General features: G+C 41.6%; 1 protein-coding gene across 1 annotated transcript in view; it reads left to right on the top strand.

Annotated features, from left to right (window-relative positions):
* The window catches only part of ZSWIM6 (zinc finger SWIM-type containing 6), a gene marked incomplete at its 3' end in the record, with an annotated part of 144,580 nt that overhangs the window by 78,527 nt on the left and 38,649 nt on the right, over window positions 1–27,404 (top strand). The window contains exons 2-4 of the mRNA XM_080933557.1: window positions 9,601–9,957; window positions 21,806–21,954; window positions 24,796–24,946. Of these exons, the coding sequence (XP_080789683.1) occupies window positions 9,601–9,957; window positions 21,806–21,954; window positions 24,796–24,946 (657 nt within the window). The remainder of the gene's footprint in view (window positions 1–9,600; window positions 9,958–21,805; window positions 21,955–24,795; window positions 24,947–27,404) is intronic.

The raw sequence follows: 27,404 nt of genomic DNA, 5'->3' as shown, positions 1-27,404 counted from the left end.
AAGTAACTTAATTTCAGTCCTGGCTACCACATAGGTAATTCTGATTAATTGGATCTTTGTATGAAATCTAAGAATTTACATCAGTGAGGAGGAAACAAACCCAATAATGCACAGAATGCTGCTGGGAACCCCTGGTTAGGGCAGTCCAGGGCATGCTCCGTAAATTTTTATGTGGTCTCTATGATGTGCTGTGCTTCACAGTCTGGCCTTTGCATTAATTTGCCATTGTCTCTCTCAAATATTAATGAAGTGTACAAGTGAGCCTGTTTGAAACAGCCATTCTTAAGTTGGATGTAAAATAAAGCTTTCCCTTTAAAAAATAATTTTTCAAAAAGATGGAAAGTGCTTCATTAGCAGTTACCAGCAAGGTCTCCTAATGTCTTTCTGTAAGCTGTTTAAGCTTAGTATTAGAAATTAGGGCTAGAGGATTTAATTAGCCAGCTCACAGGATGCAGTCTCTTTAATTTGGGATTTCCCTTTGAGAAAATTATGTGGTTAAAGAAGGAATATGATATTTTAGATAAGTTGGCTTTAAAATTGCATTTACTGTCTTCATCTTGGGCCCCGTAGTATCTGTTTGCTGATCTGAAGACTGTGCATGATTTGAATTAAAATACTTTGTTTTCAGTCTGAATGTTGCAGTGTGGGTTATTGGACTATGTGCAGTGGTTTTGAATGGGAAAGGTGTATTGTTAGATTGGGGGGGGGAAGGATTACCTCATCTACTTTACCACTTACGAATCAATACTGGTTCTGACACATTTAGCCAGACTAGTGTGCTTGGTATGGAATAGATGCGCTGTTAATGAGTTTCACACCAACACTTGTGAGCTTAGACCTAGCTTTTAAGAAAACCCTCTCCCAATCCTGGCCACCCTTTCAGCTATAACATTGCAGTGCCTTGCTTCCTGCCTTTAATTTCCCCGGGGGTTCTTTTGATTTAGGAAAAGGGTGAAAGATGTATTTGTGTAAGCACTACACCACGGCTTCTGTTCAGTTCTCTAACAAAGAATATGCTACTTGAGTACTTCATGCATGGACTCATTTTTTCAGAAAAGAATGTGCCATGAAAGGAATGCTTTCAGGCCTGTGTGTTGATTTCATGTCTGCCAGTCTATTCTAGCTTAGAAATTTTCTAATGCTCGAGTTCATAACTGTTAGCTGAGAATGTAGACTCAGATGCTCAGAAGGGCCAGCCTTTAAGCTTACTGGTGTGTGTGCTCTAAAACAGCAGGCTTTTCATGACATTACAGTTCTGTCCCTTATAAAACACAACTTAATACTTACACACAGAACTGTTTTCAAAAAAAAAAAAAAAAATCAGTGAAGAATAAAGTTTTCTTTTAAGGACTTACTATAGATAACTTTACTGTGTTCGTGTGTGAAAAATTTGCTCCTTCTCTGTTTTTCTGCTGAGTACACTGTTGGTCTGTCACTTTAAGATCCAAGTACAAGGGCTATGGCTCAGTAAGAGAACTTGTTGCTCTTCCACAGACTTGAACTCAGCTCCTGTGGCAACTATGTCTGGTAGTTCACAACCCCCTGCAACTTCAGCGTCTGTGCTCCGTGAGCTAACACATAGGTGCACACTCAAGCAGACACATACTCATCAATGGAAATAAATCTTGAAAAAAAAAATCCAAATGCGAATAATAATTGTGCAAAGTACAGTTGAACTGTTTCTTCAGAGCATTAAAATCACAGTTCTAGAGCTGTTGGGTCTCTTAGGGAAGATTCCTTAGTGCTTTTGTTTATGGGGGTTTATTAGCACCTATATTGTGTTCTGGTGGTTGGTTTGGGTTTTTGTTTGTTTCGTTTTGGTTTGGGTTTTATTTGCTTATTTGCTTTGCCAGCTTGTTAGAAGGAAAGGTCATCTGAGAAGAAGGAACTTCAATTGAGAAAAAGCTTCTCTAAGATTGGCTATAGGCAACCCTGTGGAGCATTTTCATGGTTAATGATTAATGTGGAAGGGTCCTGCCCACTGTGACTGGTGCCACCCCTATAAACCTATAAGTAATTGCAACACATTTATTCAGTAATAGTACTAAGTATATATTAATGGAAATAAATCTTTGTTTACAAAAACTTCTATAACTCTCACTAACAATATTTTGCTGAAATAAGTGGCATTTTTGACACACAAGTCTCTTCAGTGTTTGTCCTTAGGAAAGCCCAGCGCTTGTGTCTGTCTGTCTCCGTTACAGTGAGTAGTCCGCATCATGTCAGCCTCTCGAAACCAAATATGCATTCAGGAGAGGCAGTGTGAAAGGTCAGGAGCGTCTAGGTATGCTTATGAAAGATTCCAGTATCCTGGTTGCTCTGAAGGGCACTTGAGGATTGGGGGAGGTGAGGCGGAAGTTAATACCACGTTTTAAGAATCACTGTATTACAACATTTACAGATTTACAGTTTTTAAAATGCTGTACATAGTTTTTTTTTTTTTTTTTTTTTAATTTCTGCATATGAAGTTGACACGGGGCTAAACAGGAAAACAGGAGAAGAGCTGGGAAGAGATATGTCTTAAGTTTTACAGGTTTGTTCTCAGATCAGAATGGTTCTTCTAGTGTTTTCCTAGCCACTTGCCTCAAAAAACCTTTGTGATCGTTCTTTATTTACCAAGCTACCCCAGGAGAGCAGCCTCCTCCCCCCAAATTCCAGTAGCTTAGAAAAAGAAAGTGTTCTGGATGAAGGGAAAGTGTCCCCGCCCCTCTTGTTTCTCCAGCTGGGAAGGGAAGGAAAGGGAAATAAAATTTAATGAGCACTTTTACTATGTGCCAGGTGCTTTGCACATGTTACTTCGTTTTAATCCCCCAAACAACCTTGCAACATGCTTCTAGCCACGTACTTGCACAAATAAAGTGAGACTCCAAAAGTCTGAATAATGCATCCAAGGCACACAGCATCTAAGAAGCAAACACACGTGCGGCCAAAGTCTCTATTCCAAGGTCTGCGTCACGTTACAGCGCCTTACACGGTTTTCCATCTGTTCTGGGGTTAAACCGTGGAGACTGACGTGACACTGTGATAAGAAAACCGTTTGCTCAGTGAATGCTGCTCCCCGGGATTAACTTCCCAATGGAGTAGACAGGCCTTTTTAAGGTTTTTAATTTTTTCATGCATGATATACATGCATGTCAATATCATGCTTGGTTCCTAGCCGTGTAGCCCACAGTCATCCCCCTACCCTCCTCTTGCTGGCCTTCATCTGCCTTCCATACATGTCTCCCTTGTACTCTCAAATGGAATCTCTTCTGTTCCTGTCCCTTCTCCCACGTTCCCTGGCTGTCCCAGAACCCGCTCTGTAGACCAGGCTGGCCTCAGAGATCCACCCATGTCTGCTTCCTGAGTGTTGGGTTTAAAGGCAAATGCCACCACTGCCAGGCTGGTTTCATTTTCTTAAAATGGCCAAATAAAATTCTATTCTGTATATAAGCCACCTTTTCTGTAGCCATTTACCTATTGATGGCCTTGAGGTCTGTCTGCTTCTTGTTTCTATTGTGAATGTCACAGAAATAAGCAGGAGTCTGTTGTGCTGCGCTGACTTTGGGAATGGCCCCAGGAGTGGTGTAGGTGAGTCATATGGCACCACCTTTGTCTTTTGAGGAGTCTCCGCACTGCCTTCTGTAGTGGCCGCACCACGGTGCAGTTCCAGCTGTGTGCCAACGTCTTGGCCAGCTTACTTGTGTCATGTGTTCTCTTGATGACAGCAGTTCTGACTGGGGCCATTTAGTTTGGGGGCCCTTTGTTTTTGTCCCTGGGGTTATTTCTTGTCCATGCCTATTTTGAAGTGTTTTCTTCTAACACTGAACGTTTTTAGGTATAACAATTAAGGTCCATCTTGATTCCTCTGCTGTCGGACTTGACCCAGTGGGGTGTGTGTGAAGAGAGGCAGCCGGTCAGACACTGGCTGGGCCGTGAGCTCTGATGGAAATGCACCAGCAGCCCAGATACTGCTGCATGTGGAGGCGAGTTTGTTGTGCATGGCTGAAGAAGGTGGTGTGTTTATGAACATGGAGTTAGGTTGCGGCTTAGGTAAAGTGATATCAGTAGGCAGTCTCTGCAGGGAAGTTTCCAGTTGTACTCTGGAAGAGGAGACAGTGGTTGGTTGTCATTTCTGTTACCGGTGTAGGCAGAGGTCAGTCTTTTGTAACTGGATGGGAGAAAGGCCTTGCCCTGCCCTGCCGTTCCTGTGCTTAGGAGGCAGAGGTCCTAGATGGGATGGTGGTCAGGCCAGTAATGCACATTCACGTGGGACTTCACCCACTCCCCATGACAGGCTTCGCTCCACGTGCTGCGGGTGCCGCGGGTGCTGCTGGTGTGTGCATGGGCGCATGCGCAGAGTGGGAGACATGGAAGTCATTGCATTCTTTTACATGTCTAGTTTGCCAAGTGCCGTTAGAGAGGCTCCTTTTTCCTGATGTATATTTTTGACACTTACTCCAAATCAGATGGCTGCGGGCCTTTTTCTAGATCTTCTCTTTCCTTTGTCTGTCTCTTTTCCAGCACTATACAGTGTCTGTCAGTTGGCTCAGTGGTGTGACTTGAAGTCAAGTGTTGTGGTCTCTTCAGCTGAAGTAAAAATACTTTTAGAAAGAATACCAAGGGAAACAAAGTGGGCAAAAGAGAAGGACTGGGGAAGAAGGGGAAAGATCGCAGTGCTGGAAAACACACAGATGAAAAGTGGGGAATAAATCCATGAACAGAGTCGCCTACAACGCTATATGTTTAATATACAGCGTAGTGAAAATAAAGGTGCAGTAAGAAAACAGAGGAAGTAGCTTGGGGTAGCTTCTTTTCCGTGTATGCGCTGTGAGGCCATAGGTGTGGCATAAGGTGTGTGGTGTGAATGGGGTCTTTTACTAGGTGTGTGCCTCGTGGAGGGGAATCTGGGCCTGAGCAGCTCTTAGCTTTCCCTGCCTTACCCAGTGCAGAGAGAGTGTGGGACACACCTGCCGGCTGCCCGAGCTGAGCTGTCCGCCGTTACCCGCTTCCTTTGCCTGTTAGGCTCCTTGCTGGTCCACTGGGCCTTGAGTGTGGACTCAGCATGTGGCCATGCCAGTTTCCCTTTGTGTTATTGCTGCAGCACCTGTAGGTATTACAGCGTTGTCGGCCTTGTTCTCTCCCGATCTTCAGTCCGCTTGTCCAGTCTCTTGGTGTTGCTCTTGTTTCTTTTCCTGTTTAGTAAAGACTTCTTACTCCTAAAATTTGTCTCTGAAGATCTCCGCCCTAGGGTGACTGGGGTGCTTCCCGAGTGCTTTATGAACATGGGAAGCAATGGCAGCTCTGAGTTGTATAGGGACAAAGACCCACTCCCCCCCCCCCACACACACACAGGGTGATGCAACTGTGGGTGCCAGGTAGTCTACAAAATTCAGTTCTGAGATCCTAAAGAATCAAAAATAAATAAATGCCTCCAGAGGTTGGTATACCCACTTACTCCAGGCTGCAGGCTCTCCAGAGTTACTCTCAGCTGATAAGCTTGGCTCCCTGTCACTGAGGGTGTGCCTGTCAGTCCCTGTGCACTCTGAAGCATGCCTCTGATGCCTGCATTTTTGACTTGTCAAGAGTGCAGACCTCTTGCTCTCCATGACTATATCACAGGGCTGACTATCTGTGCCTCACTCTGGGGCTATGGAAGATTAAAATCAGACCCCAGGATGTGATCCCTATCATCGGGTCTTCATGGTAGCTCAGGTATAAACAGTAAGTTGTTCTCGGAATAGTGCCCTCTGCCCTCTGAGTCCTATATAATAACAAAATGGGATTCTGATAGTGCTGGAGGAGTCACTGACCGAAAACCCAGGTGCAGTGAGGCTGGTGTGATCTTATGCTAGGCCAGCCAGTCTCTTTTCTGTTCTGCTGGCTGGTTTGCCTTTCAAATAAGGTTTCTGTTTGCCTGCTGCCTGCTGCAGAGGCATCGAATTGGTTCTCTGCTCAGCTCCGATGACTGGGGTTCAGTATGTCTTCAGTCTCCTCGGTGCTTCCGAGCTGTTTTATCACCACCTCTGTGACTTTCAGAAGTCCTTCCTCTGCCCCTGTGAACAGTGTTTGCATTCACCCTGGCTTCTGCTTACACAGATTAGCGAGTTTGTTGCCCACCATCTTACCAGGGGCCAACTTTGTTTTTGAGACAGGGTCTCAGTGTGGCCTGGATCTCACCGTGCACACCCAGATGACCCTGAATTTACAAATAACTGCCTGCCTATGCCTCTGGAGTGGAGTGTTGGAATTAAAGGCACGTGCCAGGGTGGAGAGAAGGAGGGACGCAAGCGAGGTGGGATGTCTTCCCAGCCCCTGGCTGTGGTGGAAGGACACATCGTCTCCTAGCTCCTCTGCTGTGTGCACTGGCATGATTTTAGGACACACAGATGTTAGTGGAATTCCAAAGTTGCTCAGGTTGAAGAGGTCAAAGCACCATTGAGAGATATACAGTGTAGTGGGGTTCTTCTCACTGACTTCATACCTCAAGCTCTTAGAAACTTGTCCACAGCTGTCCTTCCCATATGAATGTGCGATCTTCCAGTGTTTAAGGTAAAGCTGTGCACCTCATAACCCTCAGCTGAGGGCAAAGGGAAAATGGCCCCAAACTAGATCAGCCTCTGTGTGATGAGTACCTGCTGCAACATCAGTTTGGAGAGGTCCTGCTGACCTGACAGTCGTGCTGACAGAGAGGGCATGAAGAGTCAAGGGAAAGAGGGAGGAAGCCATGGCAGACTCACGTGGAGTCTCTGTTCCCTGTCACTGGACAGGGTGGCAGGACATAAGGCACAGACAGCAGTTGACTGCTTGTTACCATTTAGAAATTCTTCTATCAGAGGAAGCTGGAATTTTTAAAGGGATTTGGCCACTTGAAAGATGACTTCCTTAATTAATCTTTGAGGAGCTCAGATTAATGAAGTTTTGTGACATATCTTGTGTTTGTAATCTTTTGGGTTAAGTTTCTTTGGGAGTCAAAATATTTTAAAGTTTGATTTAAACACCTGAATAGAAGAATAATCAGTGCTCGTTGTAGAGTCAGGAACTCCGTGGCCCCCTTCAGCATTAATGGTACTATTATGTCTTTATCTGTCTACCCGTGTGTGACTTGTAGTGTGGAGCTTGCATGGAAAGGAGCATTTTTACACTGCTGTTTGAGGGCTCCATCAGTTTTCTGAAGGACCGTTTTTCTTTAATGGTAATTAGTGTTGTTTAGAATACCTATCCAATTATCACGTTGTTGACTTTTGATTATGATGTAGATTGCATGTAAGGTGTGCGTGCATGAGAGAGAGATTGTGTGTGTGTGTGTGTGTGTGTGTGTGTATGTGTGTGTGTGTGTGTGTGTGTGTGTGTGTGTGTGTGTGTGCGCACGCGCACACGTGCACTCCACACATGTTGCTGAAGAATGATCACAGTCAGGGCCAGTAACAAGCTAGGAATGTGCTCTCCTTCAGCCCGTATGGTAAACTGTTGAGGACTGGCTAGTCTTGTTCTCTCGAATCCTCAGTTATGGGTTCTGTCTGTGTTCAGAATTCTCCAATATCATGTTTATGGAGGAACAAAGTCTCTTGGGTAGTGGGCAAGGAGAAAGGTGACTGTGGTAAGTGGGAAGATGTTCGTTTTATAAATGTCAGTTTACAGCTCTGCGTGCTGCGGTGTCAGTGTCTGTACACACAAATATGTGAAGTGGAAACAATTTTTTCTAAGTGTCTAGAATACAGTTGGAGCCGCCTTCTGAGTCAGCCATTTTGTCTTATCTTTGTCTGTCCTATGCATTTTTATTATTACATATAGTACATCTGGTATGTACTGGCTAAGGCAGGATCTCCCGTATTTTTCACTTTTTGACATTTTTTAGGTATTTACTTTGTGTATTAACATTTTTAGTAGGAAGAATGGAAGACTATTACATATCTACCCTTTATTTAGTACTGCTGTCTTTCCACAGAAAACTTTTTATCAGAGGGATAAAGGAAACTAGAATGTTTTTTTTTAATTATGTATTTTATAGATATGATTGCACTGTCCCTGTCTTCAGACACCAGAAGAAGGCTTCGAATTCCATTTTAGATGGTTGTGAGTCACCATGTGGTTGCTGAGAATTGAACTCAGGGCCTCTAAGAGCAGCCACTAACCTGCTGAGCCATCTCTTCAGCCCCTAGAATGTCTATTTTTAATAGATTATATTTGTGTGTATGGGGAGGAAGACCCAAATACCTATTATATGACAATTTTCAAATTTCCCTATTGTGAAACAATAATTTGTGTTTATGAAATACCCTTTTTTAAATTGATTAATTTGGTTAAAATTTTGTTACAACACATTTATCTTGTCAAGATAAAGTTGCCTTTCTCTGTGAGGTTTCTGTTCTTTGGGGTAACTCAGAGGCAGTAAGAGGGGTCCCAATGTCATATGTGTGAATCCTTGCCAGTGTCTGCCAGTCACCCTCTTGATGGACTCTTTGTGACAGCAGAAATAGCAGAGGGCCAGGAGAACACCGAGGGCCTCCTGATTTAGCATCCAGGTTTCTGGTAGGCTTTTGAAATCAAGAGGGAAATCGAGTCCTTGATGTTCCCAACGGGATGTTTTTTCCTTCAGGTTTGTCCCTCACCCATAAAGGTGGCTTTGGGCATGGGTGGCTTGATGAGTGGATGCTTATCTTTTGCCTTTACCCAGCATCCCCGAACTTCCAGGTAGCCTGTCCATGCACTTAGGGAAGAAGTAGAGGTTTGTTCACTGGCTAAGTAGGCCCCAACTGATTGGTACTCAGTGGTCGTAGGAAGTGTTTACCTTAGCTAGAATCTCAGCTTCTTCAGTGGGGCAAACACTATACTTCCAGGTCGTTGTAAGTAGAGTACAGCTGGTCATTGATGATGGAACTTGGAGAAGATTCCTGTCTGGTTCTGAGTTGGAGGTGCATTGCCTTCAATGCCCTATTCTTACGGGTGATACCACACTGTGGAGCGGGTTATATAACCTTGTATCTAAGCTTTCCTCTGTGCAAGGTTAAAAACGTAATTATAGGAGTTACTCATACTGTGATATGCATGAATAAATCTCCCTATAGCTGCTGTTGATAGATACTGCAATTTAGGGGCAATATCATATACATATGAATACACACATATTTACAGTCACATGTATTATAGAAAAACACTGAAAAGTTTCTCTGGTCAAAGTTAGTTAAAGGGACGGACCTCTGCTACCTTTGCTGTTTTATTGGTTGCTTTGTTGGCAGACTAGAATGAATGTGAAGGGGGTCAGTGTGGCTGATAAAAATGATAAATAAGCCAGGTGACTTATACTTGACATTTTAAACATACAAGAGGAAAGACAAGAACTAGATCCTGGTCACGTATCCCACACAGCGATGCTGTGAAGGAACGGCTTGCTTAGGTGTGGCCAAGGTGCACTTGTGCGCGGTGTACTGCGGTCCGATGGACCGAGCTCCAGGTGCTGTGATTGTCACTTGTCTCCCTGTTAGAGGCATCTGTGGCCATCATTGGCTTGAATGTCCCACACGCTTCTCCTTGTTGCACTGTCTAGAGCCATCTGTTTCCAGTGGGAACTTGCTGCTTCGTCTGAGTGCAGAGCTGACCTCTCCCTTTCTTGTCACCTAGGTTTCCACTTGAGTGGCACAGTGACAGAACCTGCAATACAATCGGAGCCAGAAACCGTTTGCAACGTGGCCATCAGCTTTGATCGTTGCAAGATTACCTCAGTGACCTGCAGCTGTGGAAACAAGGACATATTTTATTGTGCCCATGTTGTGGCTCTGTCTTTATATCGCATCCGCAAGCCAGACCAGGTCAAACTGCATCTACCCATTTCAGAGACTCTCTTCCAGATGAACAGAGACCAGCTACAGAAGTTCGTTCAGTATTTGATCACGGTGCACCACACAGAAGTCTTGCCAACCGCTCAGAAGCTAGCAGATGAAATTCTCTCCCAGAACTCAGAAATCAACCAAGTTCATGGTGAGTATGACAGATGATGTCATTTTTCTCTAGATTATTTTTCATTTACCTACCCAATTATGCGTAAGATGCAGTGTGAGAAATGGGTCCTCAGTAATGCTCTTTGATAGAGGATTAGCTTAGCTTTACAGCCTACAGCATTTCTTTTGAAGTATTTTATGCTGGAAGGCAAGCCCTTTGGCTGAGAGCTAGGAGGTAGGGTATCCTTAGGTGTGGTTCAGGCTCGCCTTGAACTCAAGATTGTCCCTCCTCAGCCTCCTGCCTCTGCTCCCTCTCTTTGGAATTACATATATGCCACAGCACATCTGACAGTGTTTTTGTTCTCAGAAAAATTCCATTTGTTAAAAAATACATACTATACTTCAGTTTAGTTACATTTCAGATATTAGATAAAAAACATTTGTCATTTAATTTATGCTTTTCACCAAATGAATATGTATGTATTTTTTTTTTTTACTTTAAAATTTACTTTCTAGTGCAGAAAATTTTTTATATGGTACCTTATAAAAGAAAATAAACTTTAGAAAAATATTACAACTTACAGTTTATGATACATGTAGGTTAAAAAAAAACCCACAATTTTTAAAAATTAACTCAAGAATACATAAAACAGTTTAGAAATACATCTACCACCATTTTCTCATACAATATACTAATACAGTGTAAGTAATGCTAGCCCGGGGAGATAGCTCATCTACAGAAAGCTCTGACCTTGCAATCAAGTAGACGTGAATTGTACTCCCAGATCCATGTTTAAAGGGCCAGGCACACCTGTAAATTGAAGGGTCCTTGGGACTTGCTATTCAGCCTACCTAGTGTACTTCATTCAGGTTACAGGTCAGACGCGCGTGCACACGGTACATAGCACTCAATGAATAACACCTCTAGCTTTAACTTGTAGCCACTGCATACACAAGGCAGGTTGCCTATGCTTAGAAATAATTTTGTAAGTAATTAAAAACACATTAAAGAAAGTATCACAGTCTTGGCTAAGCAGAACAGGGACCTGTTATTATTAAATTTATTTTTAGTTACTTATTTTGAAGTATAGGACAGTCATCCAACCTTACTCTTTTAGTTTTGTGAGTTTCTTCAAAGACATTAGTTCATAGCACAGGTAGAAATGTTTATGGAAAGCCACGCTTTGCCGTTTGTTAACTATGAGATGGTACTCTGTATATGAAGTCTGAATGCTGTTAGCAAGTACCCAGAGCAAGTAGGAGGTGACTCTGAGCACTTTGAACTCTCCACGCCCCACTCCCACAGGCTCACCTTGACTTGTGTGTAATCATTTCCTGGGTAGTGATGGCATTTTTGTCTTGATCTTTTCTTAAACTCTGTATATCATACAGTATGATTTTGATATATCTTACTTAAAGTCTTAATAGTAGAATTTACCCACCTTTTATTTGCCTGTAATTTGTTAATCATGTATTGGGTGTCTACCTGTCTAATTTAGGGAAATATAGTGTGATCCACATATACATATAAATATAAATATTCTAATAGACACAATTTAAAAAATAAAAAGCAAAACTAATGTCATTTCTGATATGTATAATAAATACTGCTTCAACAAAAATATTTATACAGTTTATATTTTTATATCAACCCTATTAGATTTTCAATATTTTATAAGTAAGATTGGGTATATTTTTCTCAGTGAATCTGTAAGATTTTATACTATTACGATGAGGTATAAAATAGCATGCAATGTCAGTAGTTCACAGTGGTTATTTATGTGTCAATGATTGTATGTAAATAGCATATGTGTGTGCACTCTGGGTGTAGCAATGCCATTGTTTTGGGTTGTTTTTTGTTTTTCCCATTTCCACTGCTGATGGGCCTTGTTTACGGTAGAGCTGCTATGAGCATTCTTTTACAAGCCTCCTGATATGTGCCGTGTGTGGTTTTGATGTCAGGCAAACAGATCCAGTCAAAGTCCTTATGGTGCTGTCCGTGGCAGGCTCTGCTGTAGTAAAGTGGCCATCACTTGGAAGGGGCCCTCCTGTTAAATAGCAGGAGTGCAAACACCCGTGCTGCACGCGAAAGGACATGCATATGCAAGAGCTTCTCTAGAAGGCATCTTACTCAACCCCCTCTGCCTTGTGAAAATTCACACCACCCTACTGGCATCCCAGAGATTTCTCAAGAGCATTTAGGGCAGTGGTTTTCAACATGGAGGTTGCAACCCCTTTAGGATCACGTTAGATATTTACACTTCATAACAGTAGCAAAGTTACAGTTATGAAGTAGCAGTGAGATCGTAGGGTCACCGCAACACAAGGGACTGGGTGAAAGGTCACACAGTGGGAAGGCTGAGCACCACTAATTTAGGGCTTATTAAATGTTTCAGTGGACAGATAAGATATAGTTCTTTACTTTTTCTTAGTTCAAATAACCCATTAAATTAACTTTGTTCTCTGAATTTTAACCTAAGGTATCGGCAGTAATTATATATTCGATGCATTTATCTTGTTTTGAAGGCTAACAGCTCCCAAAGATTATCTTAAAAAGTCTTTTAGTCCATTAATATGCTGAAATTGTGTCCCTAATAAAATAAACTATGATTGCTTATAGGAACGTGTTCGCACAGTGTTCTTTCAGAGTCTCCGAGTGAAAAGGCAGTGCTGAAGGGAACTGAGGAGCAGCGCAGGCTAGCCTGGAATCTGAGCTTCAGAGCTTGTCTGTTAGAAGTGCTTGAGAGCAGAGAACCTGGGTGGTGTGTGCCACCAGCCCTCCTGCTTAACTAGCCACTGGAGAAGGGCCATTTACACACGCACTCCAGTGTGACAGTGTCAGGAGGGCGGGAGACAGGCATGGCTTTACAAGATGAAATGAGAAATACCTTCCTGGGAGGACCTACTGTCAGCTGTCAGACTAAGGACGTGGTGGAGGGTGGGGCTGAGTGTACTCCACAGGCATTTGACCACGGGTTCTCACCTGCCTCCAGACACCTGTAAATCTCCTTTTTAAAAATTTGTTTTCGAAATGGTAGCTTTCTTGTATGATTTCGGGCTTTTTTTGAAAATCAAGAAAAACTAATTCCATGAGTCTTGCACTGTTCGCTCACAGTGCCAGTGTGAATGCAGTAGCGTGCATGTCTTGAGTCCTCTAGTGACAGACACACTTGGGCAGTGTGGTTTATTATAAAAGCAGTCTTGGTCAGCTCTTTGTTCATTCCACTGTTCATACAGTTTCCTATGACTTTGTGATCAAATTAATCGCTGTATACTCAGAGTAGCTGCAGGGTGTTTAATGTTCAAATCCTACCACGGAGATGGCAACTGTGTACTTTTTAAAGGGAACTGTTTGCTTCTATCTTTATATCCTAATGCAACTTTCTACCTTTGGTACTTTTTCAAAAAGAGGTGAGTGTCTTCGCTAAGTACTTACCAATAGATTTATTGATTTCCAAGTACTGACTCCACTCTCTTCGTTATGCCAATTGGTGCTTTTCTGGCTGTTTCTAATTAAAGGTGGTGTTCTAGCAAGGCGTGATAGCGTGTCCTGAAATTTCAGTTCTCTAAGGAGGTAGAAGCAGAACTCGGACTTTGAGGCCAGCCTGGTTTATGTGTATAGGAAGACCTAGTCTCAAAGCACACTCCTAAAGGAGATGGCTTTCTGAGTTAAATTGTGCTTTAGGGACAGAATATTGAATTTGAACACTGGAGTCCAGTCCATATGTAGAACAGATTTTCTCTCATACTTAAGATGCTTCTCCTCTTTTATGACAGCGTTAGAAAAATGATGCTATGGATATGTATGATCCAACCTTATCTCCTTGAGATGCTCGCACCATAGTTTGAGAAGATGGCAGGTTAGCAAAGTGGCTCAGCAGCCAGTGATGCTACCACTCTGACTACCCGGGAGCCTCCTCCATCAGAAAGACAGACTGATTGCCTCAGGTGCCCTCTCACTCAATTGTGCATCACTCACACACACACACACACACACACACACACACACACACACACACACACACACACACACACACACCTTTTGTTTCACTGACTACTCCATGGGCTAACTACAACAAAGGAACAAGTTTCTGGGAAACGGTATTGACCCTGAGGTCATTTAGTGATCCTTTCAAACCTAGGCCCTGGGCCAGTTCCTGAAGTACGCCAGCTCTCCCATGCACCTGATACCATCTCAGTGCTGTGTCAGATCCGGGCTGACATGACCTCTAATGGCCATCTCGGCTCTGACCGATCTGCAGAAACAGAAGACGGCCAGGATTCTCACTGGACGGTCTCGTCTCTGACTGGATCCTCTTATCATCACACATGCTCTATTTTCACGTGACTGTCAACATGGAGACTTTTTTATGACCTGTGTATGTTGGGAACATGTCTGAACACAACACTTAATAAGCACCCCCTCATCTTTTTAAAACAATCCCCTTTAAATTCTGTCTTGTTCTTAGGAAGTTGGTGATTTATTTCATAAGAACACATAAACATGTTTGAAATCCAGTAGTGAATGACATTTGGGGTGTCGTCTAATGTGGGGCCGCATGTGGAATTTTTCTTCCCTTCATCTCCCTGTGGATTCACTGTAATCAGACTTGCTGTAGCAAACAGCTTTTGGAAGGATCCTAGGGAAGTATTTGATTATTACTAACCTCTTTTGTGGAGCATCCTAATGTTGACAGTTGGCTCAGTCCAAGTATGATCTACTTACTGGTAGTCAACACTGCTCGGGAGAGAAAGTCTCTCTAACTGCACTATCTCCAAAAAGTAGTAATGGGGAACCTATAGAAAACTTGGAAGGACGGATTTTAGAAGTATGGGAAGTTAAAGAGAGAAGCCCTCAATGACTCTGCTCCCAACTCCAGTGTCCCACTATAGCACCCCATGAAAACAACATTGTCTATGCCTTACAAGATAGTTTTTCCTTCGTGAACATACATATACACACACATGCACATACAACTTGAAATGTTTTAAAAGAAAAAGAAAACTGTATTGGTAATTTTCTAAATCAGTATAGCTAACTTGCTTTAGTTTTACTGTTATAAGATATGCAATTGTCCCTTTTGTGGGTATATTTAATTATTAACCCCGTGAGTGACGTCCAAGAGGTACTGTCCAGCCTTTTCTATCTATAAGGGTTGCTGTTGGACCATCACTTGGTATGTGAGGTTTTTGGTTTTTTATTTATTTACTTTTTTTTTAGTTTTTAACTTTCTTTTAAGTAACAGAGTTCCAGTAGTATAGATGCCAAAATAAATGGTATATGCATTTTGGATTCTATTCTTAACTATCAAATCTCCCTCTAAAAATGATATTTTACTATCATAACCAAAATTTAGTAATTGCATCATGTATTAAGTGTACCTTTAAAAGTCTTTGGGCTCTGTGATCCACAGCTGTCATCCTCAGCTGTCCGTATGTAGATATGGACATCCACAGACCCACACGTATAGGTTATAGCATATCTTCCCTTCACACAGAGCCTCAGCATTTCACTTGAGCAAAAGAAGTAGTCTTGAAGGAATTAAATCTCTCACCCATGAGGGTTTGTGGGGGCGTGTAATGCAGAGTTGGGCAGGCTACAGCCTATAGAATAATAAAGGAAGATACTTGCAGACTCTTGTTTTGTCTATTATTTTGTTTGTTGGTTGGTTTTTGTTTCTCTTGCTTGTTCTGGAAACAGTGTTTCACATCCTGAGTCGCCTCCTGGGACTAGAGGTGTGTGTCACTGTAGCCAGGGCACAAACCAGCATTCTAAAGCGTCCTTTACAATAAGGGAGCAGTTGCTAAAGCTTGCAAGCATTGAAGAGCCTTTTCTAATAAAGGCTGAGGCTTTTGATCTAAAAAGAAAACCTTCTGAGAACTTGGCATAAATATTTATATTTGTGTACCAAGAAATTGCTAGGACATTTCATCAGAGAAATAATGGAAAATGACTTACCTGTTACTGTGCAGCTCTCTTACAATGTTTATATGCTACATTTTTAATGAGTGTTGGAAAACCTACACATGCTTTATTGCTTTTTACCTATAACAGATACATGAATAAACTCCTGAAGACTGAAGTAAATTAAATTATATTAAGGGATGAGGGATGGTCAGAAGAGAGGGAAATGGAGGAGAGGCTGGGAACCTACAGCTCTGAGGGTCCTGCGGCTCATTTACTTTCTCGGCCTCCAGCTAAAGGAAGCTAATTGGTTAGAGCGTAAGAGGACATGTCAGGCTTTCCTCTGTCACCAGCCCCCACAGCTAGGAAACCAGGCTGTTCTCTGTACAGCTTCTGGAGGAGCCACCTCATCCTCTCCTGGGACTTCATGGGATGAGTGTAGAGGAGCTGAGGGAGGGTCTTGCTGTTTGAACTACAACAAAATTATAAACTGAAATAAAAGCATTAGTCAGACACCATCTTAAAATGAGAATTAATTACATGTCTATTCAGTACACATCATATTTTTAAAGTGTTCGAATTTTCTTTCTACTCTTAAAGTTGTTCTTTTGAGTCTTAAGACACCAAACTTTGCTATTTTGTCCTTTTCTACTCAGAGCTAATGGTTGATGTCATGGTTTTGCCCTCAGTTTGTAAGACAGGCCATTGATTTCATGTTTTCTAGCATGAACAGTAGTCACGAAAACTGTATGATAGCTCTCTTCCATAGGTCCTCAAAAGAGACTAATCACCTCTGCTCTGCCCAAATAGAGGAGAGTTGACAATTTCAACAAGGGGAACATTACTTCTAAGTATCAGTGGCTAAAAGCAATGTTCGGAGGACAGTGAGAAGGCTTGATCGGCTAGGCACACGCCAGCGTGTCCGAGGAACTGAGTCCAAGTCCCAATGCTCACTTGATGAAGAGAACAGATTTGCACGTGTACCACACTATGAAAATGTAGAAAAATGAATGCCTGAAAAGACAGTTTCCTGGAAGCAGTTGGTCAGAGAAGAGGAAGAGTTACATCTCATCCTGCATTAGAACTCAAAACACACCAGAAGCTGGCAGTGACTGTGTCATCATGGCTCAGTTCATAATGCACATGTGGAGTCATTGTTATCTAATGCCGAGATTAGTGTGTGACAGTCATTTCAATATGCATCTTAAAATGTGCTTCCTTCAGAATGGGGAGAGGTGCCTTGGGTCCTGAGTACGTTCCACTATTATTAAGATCCACAACATGCCTAGACACTTAGCATTCTCTCTGATGGCAGAATCCTTGTTCTTTCCTACTTGAAGGGGGAAAATGTGATTGAGTAGGTCTGAAGTGGTGCCAAGGCATCCAGTATGCCCTAGGAACTTCTCATAGGTTTGAGCAGAACTAAGTCAAGTGGTAGACTTTGACTAGACAGATTCCTTCGTGTCCGTGAATTCTCTATCACAGTACCACATGGGAGGTGAGTCAAACTCACACATTATCCGTCTGGAGGCAAGTAACTGTTTCACTGCTAACCCCTCCCCCACGTTCACACAGTAGACAGTTTTCCTTTCCCCAAAGGCTTGAAACTGAAGAGTTGAAATGTAGTAACAAAATACCCACAGTGTTTGATTAGACACTGGAAATATTATAGCACTCAAGAACAAAGAAACAGGATAGCTTTTGAAGCATATACTGCATGGATGTAGTGATTTTGGTTCCTGCCTAATTCAGGGCATTGTCCCTGATTATAGATGACCATTAATAAGTAGATATAGATTCTGCAGCTCTTACATTTGCATGTGAGGCTAAGTCAAGCACTATTAAAATGTACAATCAAGACATACCAAGATTCAAATAATTAAGCCCCAGATTTAGAGTTTATTAGTTTATTTTTAAATATTAGTTGATTTGTTATTGAACAGGCTAGCTAATAAACCGTGCTGAAGATGGAACCTGTGGCCTTATATATGGTGGGCAGTTTAGAGTTGCATCTTCATTCCAGCATTAAAGCTTAATGTATGCATTTATACTTTGGAAATACATGTTATTGTAGTAATTAGTAAGATATTTAATCTTTTGGCCTATAATGTATGTGATGCATACCTCTGTATGTAAAGTATATCAAATAAAATCTTTTACCCATTAGTTATCTTTGCTTTCATTCTTATAACTAAGTAACCACATTTTTCTACAGTGTATCAGCAGGCTTCTAATTTTTATTGCCTCGGTGGTGGTTTTATCCCAGTAATGAAGAATATTGGGTCAAGATGGAAGCCTGAGAAGCATAAGTCGTTTTCCAGAGGATACATATTCTTTCTAAACTGTTCCTTGAACTAAGATTCTAGTGCAGGCTTAGACCCTTCCTTACCCTTGAGTTCACATCCTCCTTCCCATAGCATTCTAGCAGACTAGGCTAATTCCAGCAGAACGAAAGACACCCCAGACACTCAGAGGCAAACCAGGTGTAGTTATTTCTCCAATTGGGTAATAACCAGAGTCTGTGTGTCTGTGTCTGTTCATTTGTGTCTGTCACTCCTCCTTCCCCCCACCCTCAGTGTGTGTGTATATGTCTGTGTGTAAATGATTCCTTAACGTTTTAAAATGTAATTATTTTAAGGCTGTTACTTTTAAGTGGGGGGAGGAATCATTGATCATTATTTAATGCAAATCAAAAATAATTCCCAGATTATAATATCATTTGGTCCTCTTTGCTTCAGATAATTAAGAATTGAGTATAGTCTGGAATTTTTAGAGGGTCTCTTAATATAGGTCACTTGGTCAGAAAATAACTTTGTTGCCTCCAATTCAGGTTCACACCTACTTAAAATGCTTGGATTGCTGACCCTGCATTTCTCTCAGAGTTCAGGACCCTTCAACTGAGAGCCCTTACTGGAGACACAGCACAGCCCACCTCTTGTCAGGCAGGTCCAGGTTTAATGAGAACTCTGTGTTGAGAAGGGAGTTCCAACAGAACACACCCACAAGAAAATACACAAAAGACGGGCAACCATTCTGAGAGTAGATGGTGGATGTTAGTCCAGATCATCAGAAGGAAGAGTAAGAAGGAATGAGAACTAGCAAATATGAGCTGCCCCTGAGATTTCCAGGGGGGAGTTTCAGTAAGGTATTGGAGAGAACTTAGTTGAGACCCTGTAGTTTAGTTATTTGGAGAGTGTCTTCTGATACATTTCCATAAAGCATCTATAGCTTCTTTCCACAGAGGGTATTATGGGACGGTCCCAATAATCAAATTTGATGGATGGATGGATAGGTTAGGGACTCTGAATCCTTCTGATCCTTCTGAGATACTCTGATATCTCAGATAGTCTTTTAAAAAGAGTCCTTGGAGAAAAGTTATTTTTGGCAGGGGGGGTCCTCTTTTTGATACCTTCCTATGTTTGGCTCCCAGATGGTTTAGGTGACGGGGATGACAAAATCCTCACTCTTATGCAGCTGGGCCATCAGCCTAATTGCCCAGTCCCTAATTAGAACAACTTCTTCCTCTTCCTGGGAAAGTCTCCCAGCTCTCTAAGAGGTTACCCATTCTCACTGTACCCACTGCCTTTCCTTTAGCATTTACATGGGGCTTCACTGGACTCTGTCCTGGCTGCCTTTCTGAACCTGGGCTGTCTCCCATGGCATGCCCTCCTTCCTGATGAACATCTTCTGCTCTCTTTTTGTCCTGTCTCCAAGGTATTCTGTATTCCAGACTCATTATATTTAAAATTGAACTCCCAAGTCTGAGCATTCTCTATGTCAGTGAATTGTCCCATATGCAGTATAGTAGTTTAATCTAGAAATTACTGCCCCACACATACCATGATCTTACCGCTCCCTCACATGCTCACATCGTCAAGTCTTCCTGCATCTATAGTACCTTTCCCAGACAGTTTGTGTTAGGAGATAATAATTCATAGTCTTTTAAATAGCCTCATTGTCAACACAATCTTAGTGTGTTTATGTATGTTTTTCTTCACATGTTATTTTCATTCAACAATATTTTAGGTGTATTTCTATTGTAGTACATGGAGACTATCCACATTTATTTTTATGGCTACCTAATTAATATTTTGTGGTAGATTGTTGCAATTGATGCACATCGGGATGAAGAGTATTTCGTTCTTCTGCTTCAGGTAGCATCCTCATGAGTTCCCACTCATCGTCCCTAGGGAAGAGAACCTGAGCTGCTTAGCCTTTCTGTCTTCCAGGATTGTCCTGTGCTGCTCTGCCCTGGGCCTCTGCTCTCAGGTTGGATGAACGTCTGTTTCTCCCATCTACCACGATTCTGCCTCAGGCCTCTGCCCAAGCTCTCTTTTTAGTTGCTCACACTGACCCAACCCTCTTTTCCCTGCCTTTAGATGACTTCTAATTAGCTTCTAATCTTCTTAAGGCAGATCTCTCAGCTCAGTGCTGTTCCCTCAAGGTATTGTATTCTAGCAATCCATGCCAGCTCCAAGGTCTCATAAGTCTTCTGAACTCTGACTTACCTTTAAAGAGCTGTCCCCACTCACTGCTACACATATACATTTGCATTTATTGTTATACTGGTTTGTCTCTTACTCAGAACCATGCTTTCCTAATAGTATGTTCAATTCAACTATAGTATGGTATAGAATTAACATAAAGGATTATAACAAGTCATTAAAAATAAAAGAAACAGGACAGATCAAGTTTAGGACAGCCATGACTACACAGAGAAACCATGTCTCACAAAACAAAACAATAAAACAAAACAAAACACACAAATGAAACAGATGGCAAGTATCAATTTCATTTATGCTAAGGTGTTAAGTCAGATGTTACGGGTTAATATAAACCTGTGATCAGAAAAGTACATAAATGCATAACCATAGTATAAATTATTGTAGATGCAAGTTTTAAAAAATAGGCTTTAAATTAGTTCAGAACAGGAATTCTGTGTGTTTTGGAATACCATCATATCTCCGTGTCTTGCCAAGCGGCAGGATAACAGAGCTGACACTATGGATAGACTGAATGAATAGATGTCACTTTTTAGGGTGGCTCTATTCCACTGTACCCTTCTCCTTGGGTCAAGCAGACCCTGTACCTACAGAGACATTATCTCCTTGATCAACTAATTTTGTATTCAGTCATTAAATGACAAGTGACACATAGTCATCTATTAACTATCTGAAGGCCCAGATGGATATGAGACATCAGGAGGGAACTGTTCTCATATTTAAAAATCTTAGAGATCTTGGATCTTAAAATGCCGGTGTTTGATTTTCTGAAATAATGAAGCTTAAATTTTTTCCATACATATCTGGGTAACTTTTAAATTTCTCTGGTAGCCTTCGCTCACTGGGTTTATTGCATAGTTGTTATCTTTTGTGTACTTCAGCAATCAAATATTTATGCTGTTTGGCAAGGTAATACTACAACCTGGGTTAGCACAGCAGCTGTACTGCTGCTCCCATGTGTCTTAGTTTCCCTTTTTAATCTTTGTTTTCTGCAAGGAAAGACTTGCATCAGCACGTTGTTTATACAGTAGCAGATAATGGTGAGGCTTCCTGAGTTATCGTAGGAAGGAAAAGGACTCTGCCGAGGTGACTCGTTCCATATTTCTGGTGTCTTTGAGAAATACTTTCCTAGTATGTCCTATGTAAATCTTCCTACATCATGCATTTACAATGGGACATTTTTGTGGCTTTTTAATTCTTTAGGAAAGGTGTAAACTTCTCTCTAAAAACAAAGAGGCTCTGCTCCTACAACGTGGATATGCTAGAGTTCAACAGCAATCTGCACTTAATAAGCATAGAATAAGGAAAGTCTTAGAACTCCAGAGTGATCTGCATGTAGTTAGTCATAAATTGCTATGCATAATTGAAGCTGAGGTTACCTTTAAAAGTGTCTAGGCAGAAACAGTCTGACTGATTTCCACGAATTTTCTCATGGCCTTCGCATACAGTCTTAATAAGGACGTGCTCCCTTCCCTCTGCAGGTGCTCCTGACCCCACAGCGGGTGCTAGCGTTGATGATGAGAACTGCTGGCACCTGGACGAAGAGCAGGTGCAAGAACAGGTTAAACTCTTCCTGTCCCAGGGAGGGTACCATGGATCAGGGAAGCAGCTTAACCTGCTCTTTGCAAAGGTATGGTTGTCCGGTCGGAAGACGTGTTCCAGGTATAGAAGCATTGATGGGAACTGTGTAAGATCTGTAGGGACTGGGACGGAGATCTTGAAGCTAATGAACCACGGAAAAATGTGTGTGACAGTACAAGCTTTAACTTGTTTGATTGACTTTCTGCAGCATAGGGGGCCATTTTTGTCTCTCTTAGTTGCTATAAAATGATGTTAATTTGTTACAGTTTAAAGAGAAAATGTCTTTTAATAGCAACAACAAAGTAAATGGTTTTAATGTTACTTGACATCCTTTCAAGTGGTTTTTTTTTTTAAGTTAGTTTTCTCACATGGAGCATAACCATAAACCTAACGCTTCTTCCACACATATAGCTTAATAACTCTAGTGATACTTAATGTCAGTTTGATCTGTAAATTAGTTTCATAGACTTGAGAGTTCTAGCTTCACTAAGTATATAAACTAAAAACTTGAGAAAACTTACCAAGCTTTGAGGTAACTGATGAATTTCTTAGAAAACTCATAGTAACATCTCTTTCCAGTGTTTTGATAGTAGTGTTAAAGAATGGTGTGATGTTTATTTCAACTACTAAAAACAAATGGCCATGAAATACCTCGTATCTTTAGCACAGGTTCTCTGTGATCAGAAGCAATGCAGAGCATTTGTTAGCACAAAATCATTTTTAAATACTGGAGAAGATGCCTTAAAAATACTAGAGCTAGCAAGATGGCTTGGAAAGTGAAGAGCTCCCTGCATGAGCGTGAGAGCCAGAGCCCACATACAGGCTGGGGTGGTGGCATGCTTGTACTCTCAGCCTCAAGGGGTGTAGTTAACAGCCCGGCCGATGGTAGTTACAGACTTCCAAGTTCAGAAAAGAACAAGTGGAAAGTGATAGGAGCCCTACATCAGCCTCTGATCTCTGACCTCCACTCTGAGCACACGTATGCTTAATAACCTACACACGAACACATACATATGCTGCCCCCCAAACATACACACAAAACCGGTGCTAAACCATTATATTTCCCTTGAGGATATAGTCATTGTTATAGATAATCTACTAAAATTATTTTTAGGGGGAAACAGTTAATTTTATTAGTTGATCCTTTTGTTAAACAGCTCTGATATTCTTAAAAATTGAAAGTTGTGGCTTTAAGCTTTGTGCTCATTTTCAATTCAGAGAGAATAGCATGAATTCTGTTATTAAATATGGCCAGAGACAAGTGTATTCCATTAACAAGATTTGTCTTACAGGCTATATATAGATTGTCAGTTCTACAAAAGTTTGTCTATACTATAATGCATTTAAATCTATGGAGACTTCACACATAATTTAATTATTTCTTGGCACACAGGTACTTCAGATTTATTATTCTTTAGAGTTAATATATTAGCCATGAACAGCATATGTACTTGAGTTGATTGTGCTTAGTAGTTAAGCATTTATTTCATTACTGTTGCTGACTACTAGCTTAGGAATGTGTCAATATAAGAAATAAATCAAATCCATTAGATTTGCAGGCAGCGGAAGCTCTTCATGTGTCTTCATGTCTGCAGAACACCGTGTGGCCAGGTGGAAACGAGGTGGCATATGTATTTTAAACCAGTCTGCAGTTGCCACTTTTGTCCCTATATGTTACATATGTATTACATATGCATGTGAGATAGCAGAAGCAGATAATCTATGTTACATATGTATTACATATGCATGTGAGATAGCAGAAGCAGATAATCTTAGAGATGTATGGATGTGTATAGTGTTTTTAAGGCAAATATGGACTCTGATTCTACCCTTGGGTGGCCTGAGTATTAATTAACACAGCATCTCATGTATTAATAACACAGTATTGTGTTATATCAAAGTTAATGTAGAGATTATTTGAAGTGTTCATAGAGGAATATTAGAAACTGGGCAACTGCAGGTTTTAGTGTTTCCATGAGGTTCTGGCCCACAGATACTTTGGGAGGACGGTATGCTAGTACTCTCATATGAAATAACTCAGCAAGAAAGAACATGCCCAAATTATTAATATATCTGAAAAATTAAACTTCTTGCACAGTTCTGTGAATGTAATAAGAAACCGTGAGTTCTGGGGTTAAAATTGATGAATTGTGTGATGTGTGAATTACGTTCCAAGGAAACTATTACACTATCAGATCAATTCACATAAGTCCTAAGCCATGGTGGAGTGCCTTGGGTTCTGCTACTCTGGTAAATAGTCATAGGACAGTCAGGAGCATGTGAAACTGTAATTGTGAGTGTTTATGAAGCATCACTTTTCATGAATTTGTCAGGTTCAGATTCCTTTTTCTGTGCACTGTGCTCTGTTGAAGCATGAATCATCAGTTTTGTTGAGTATAGTCTGACCACAAGTTAGGTTTGGTTTAGATAAAAAGCATGCTCTGAGGAAAACCTTAAACACTGAAGGCAGGGGCTGTAGTACATGCCTGTAATCTCAAAAGGGTGACTCAGCAGGGTCATGAGTCAGAGGTCAGCCTGAGTTGTATAGAAACACCCTATCAAAAGACCAGAGAGACAGAGAGACAGAGAGAGAGACAGAGAGAGAGACAGAGAGACAGAGAGAGACACAGAGAGAGAATGAACTTTTTCCCTACACGTGAATCATGGCATAGTTGTTAAAACATTTGAGATTGAAAAGTTGAAGAAACTTCATTTTAGGATGCAGAGTTGCTTTTCATACTTTTGTGTGCATAAGAGGACTGGTGTGTAATCTTCTCTCTCGTACATACATACAAGCACAGACCCACAAAATAGAAATAAGGTGTCTGTCTCTTGTTGTTATTTATTTACTTACCAATTTTCATATTTTTTGTTTGGCTGTCCCTGCTAGGTTCGGGAGATGTTGAAGATGAGGGACTCCAACGGGGCCCGAATGCTGACCTTGATCACCGAGCAGTTCATGGCTGACCCTCGCCTGTCGCTTTGGAGGCAGCAAGGCACTGCAATGACTGACAAATATAGGCAGCTCTGGGATGAGCTTGGTAAATGAGTTTCCTGTCAGACTGCATTGAGCTGTGTGTAGATAACACCACAGTGGGTATTTAAGAACATGGTCTGAGGGATGCGGGAGAGAGCTGCTCCCTGCTACCTGTGCAGTGCTTTGAGCAGATGAGTAGAAAAGCTCAGACTGCTGTCTAAAGAAAGCAGCTTCAAAGGGTGCATGGAGTTGAAGTGAGCACAGGAATCTCTCTAAGTACTTGGCAAAAGGGTCTGTGTGTTTACAATAAATGGCTCTGTCCTAGGACTGATCAGTGACTATTCCATCTCAACTTTTGAGTCTGCCTTTTTTTCCTTCATTGAAATTCTCAAAAGTGATTTGGATGATTCTCTATTTTTCCCCACCTGATGCAGACCTAGGTCACCCATTATTGTTGAGAATGGAAAAGATAGGGCACACTCTAAAATATTTTGTCTACAATCTCTGGTCATTAAAGATGTAAATCTAGCCGGTGGTTGAAAAACATGAGACCTTTTCTTGTGCTCAGCATGAAAATACGGGGTGTGAGCCTCCTTGTCCAGTGCCCATTGCTACAGAAATACAAAACGATAGATTAGTTTCCTGAGAGGAAAATGCTTGCTACATGTGTAGAGTTGAAGTCTCTGTCAATGAGTGGCGAACTACTACCTGATTCATTTGGGTCCCAGGCCTCGATAGCGCAAGAGGAACAGTTATCTGTGAAGGTCCCGTCGAATCATAATGGAAAACACTTTCGAGAGCAACGGTTTGCAGATGAGGAATCTGAACCTCTCGGAGGTTCTAGAACTTGATGAAGTAGAGTTGTTAGGATATGGCAAGCTCCTAAAAAACAAATGTCAGGGTTTCTTTCCTGCTTCTTCGGGAACATGACTCCTGGTAGAAACTCGGGTAGGTTTGTTTCTATACAAGTATGTCTGCTACTTGCCAATGTTAAGATGTATCTGTTTTTCTCCAGTATTTCTTAAAAGTAGTGTATTGTGTCCAGTACTTGGCGTGGTCCCCTGAAACATCTGGTAGTAGCCCTCTCCTTCAGTCAAATTTAAATCAATCTGTAAACACAGTAAATAGCTTCCATGTGTTGCCATGAGGTTTGAGGGCACAGTGTGGAATTGAAGAAGGGGTAATACATGGTTTAAAGAAACATTTCTTACCGGAAAAAGTGAATGATTTAGTTTTCCAAATCAAGCCTTTTTAGCTTGTGATGCTATAGTGCACGATTACTCCACTAGTTGGTTCATAAAGGCTAAAAAGGACTAGCATTAAAAACCAATAATGAAGGGGGATCATGGAGGGAAAAAAATACTAGATTACCGAGAAGTGTATAAGGTTTGAAGCTGTGGCACATAGCAGTGTGAGAGCCTAAATAACTGGTTAGGAAGCAAGTGCCACTTGGATATTTTCAAAGTGAGAGGGGGAAAGAGGGGAGAGAGGGAGGGGGAGGGGGAAGGAGGAGAGAAGGGGGAGGGAGGAAGAAGGAGGGAGGGCACAAATGATAATGTAGAGTAATGTTTGCTTTATTCACAGTTAATCTGTAGTCACATCTCACCTTTCCAAGTTGGTTTTGGAAGATGTCCGCCGAGACCATTAGTCAACAGTAGGAATTGTCACTGGGTGGAAGTTTTTGGCAGCTGATCCATATTCCCAGGACAGGACTGCTTTATAGAGACTCGGGCTTTACTCAAGTTGTTTGATTGCAGACAAGGATCAGAGCACAAATACAAACACACATGCACACACAAACCACACTCTCTCAGCTCCTCCCCGTGCCCCACCCTTAAATCTTTGGTAGACTAGTGAACAAGTAGGAGCTCGCCGGCCAAGGCAGTGGATCTGAGGTTTGAGAGGAATCCTCACAAGTCAGAAGCATCACACCCTCGTATCTGTTCACCAAAAAATTAACTTAAAGTTCCTTCTAGACTACAAAAGGAAAGGCTTTTGCTTCTTAATAAAATGGGGGAATTTGACTTTGTGCCCCTACACAGGGCTCACATTGCTTCAAGGCTCTGCTCTGGAATTAAATGCTGAGCACTGCCAGATGCCAGACATTGAGGAGAGGCTGAGTTTTGTCGGCAAATGGGATCTGCAAGTTAATTGGTGTTTTCTGCAGGCTTCTGGCTGTGAAATGAAATTGGAAGCCCTTTAGCCACATGGATAATACAGGACCTGAATACAAATGTCACATGTCACCATCAGGACCCACTGTGAGACAATAGTGTTCCCACTCCAACATTGCACCATTACAGATCATTTAAATATGGGGATTACATTTAAACTAAAAGCCCCATTTGCCTTTTACTGCAATTTAAATGTCCTCTTAGCAAAAGCTAAGTGACAAATTAAATGGAAAAAGTGCCCACATTTTTAAAGCTGTAATGCAAAACAACCTTTTATTGCTTCTCATGTGCCACGGATGAATCATTACACTTGTCAACCCTAAACCAAGCCGTAATTGGAGCAGCTCC

This window comes from Micromys minutus (genome assembly GCF_963924665.1).
Source record: "Micromys minutus genome assembly, chromosome: 20".
Classification (NCBI taxonomy): domain Eukaryota; kingdom Metazoa; phylum Chordata; class Mammalia; order Rodentia; family Muridae; genus Micromys; species Micromys minutus.
This window is presented reverse-complemented; position numbering and strand designations above follow the sequence as displayed.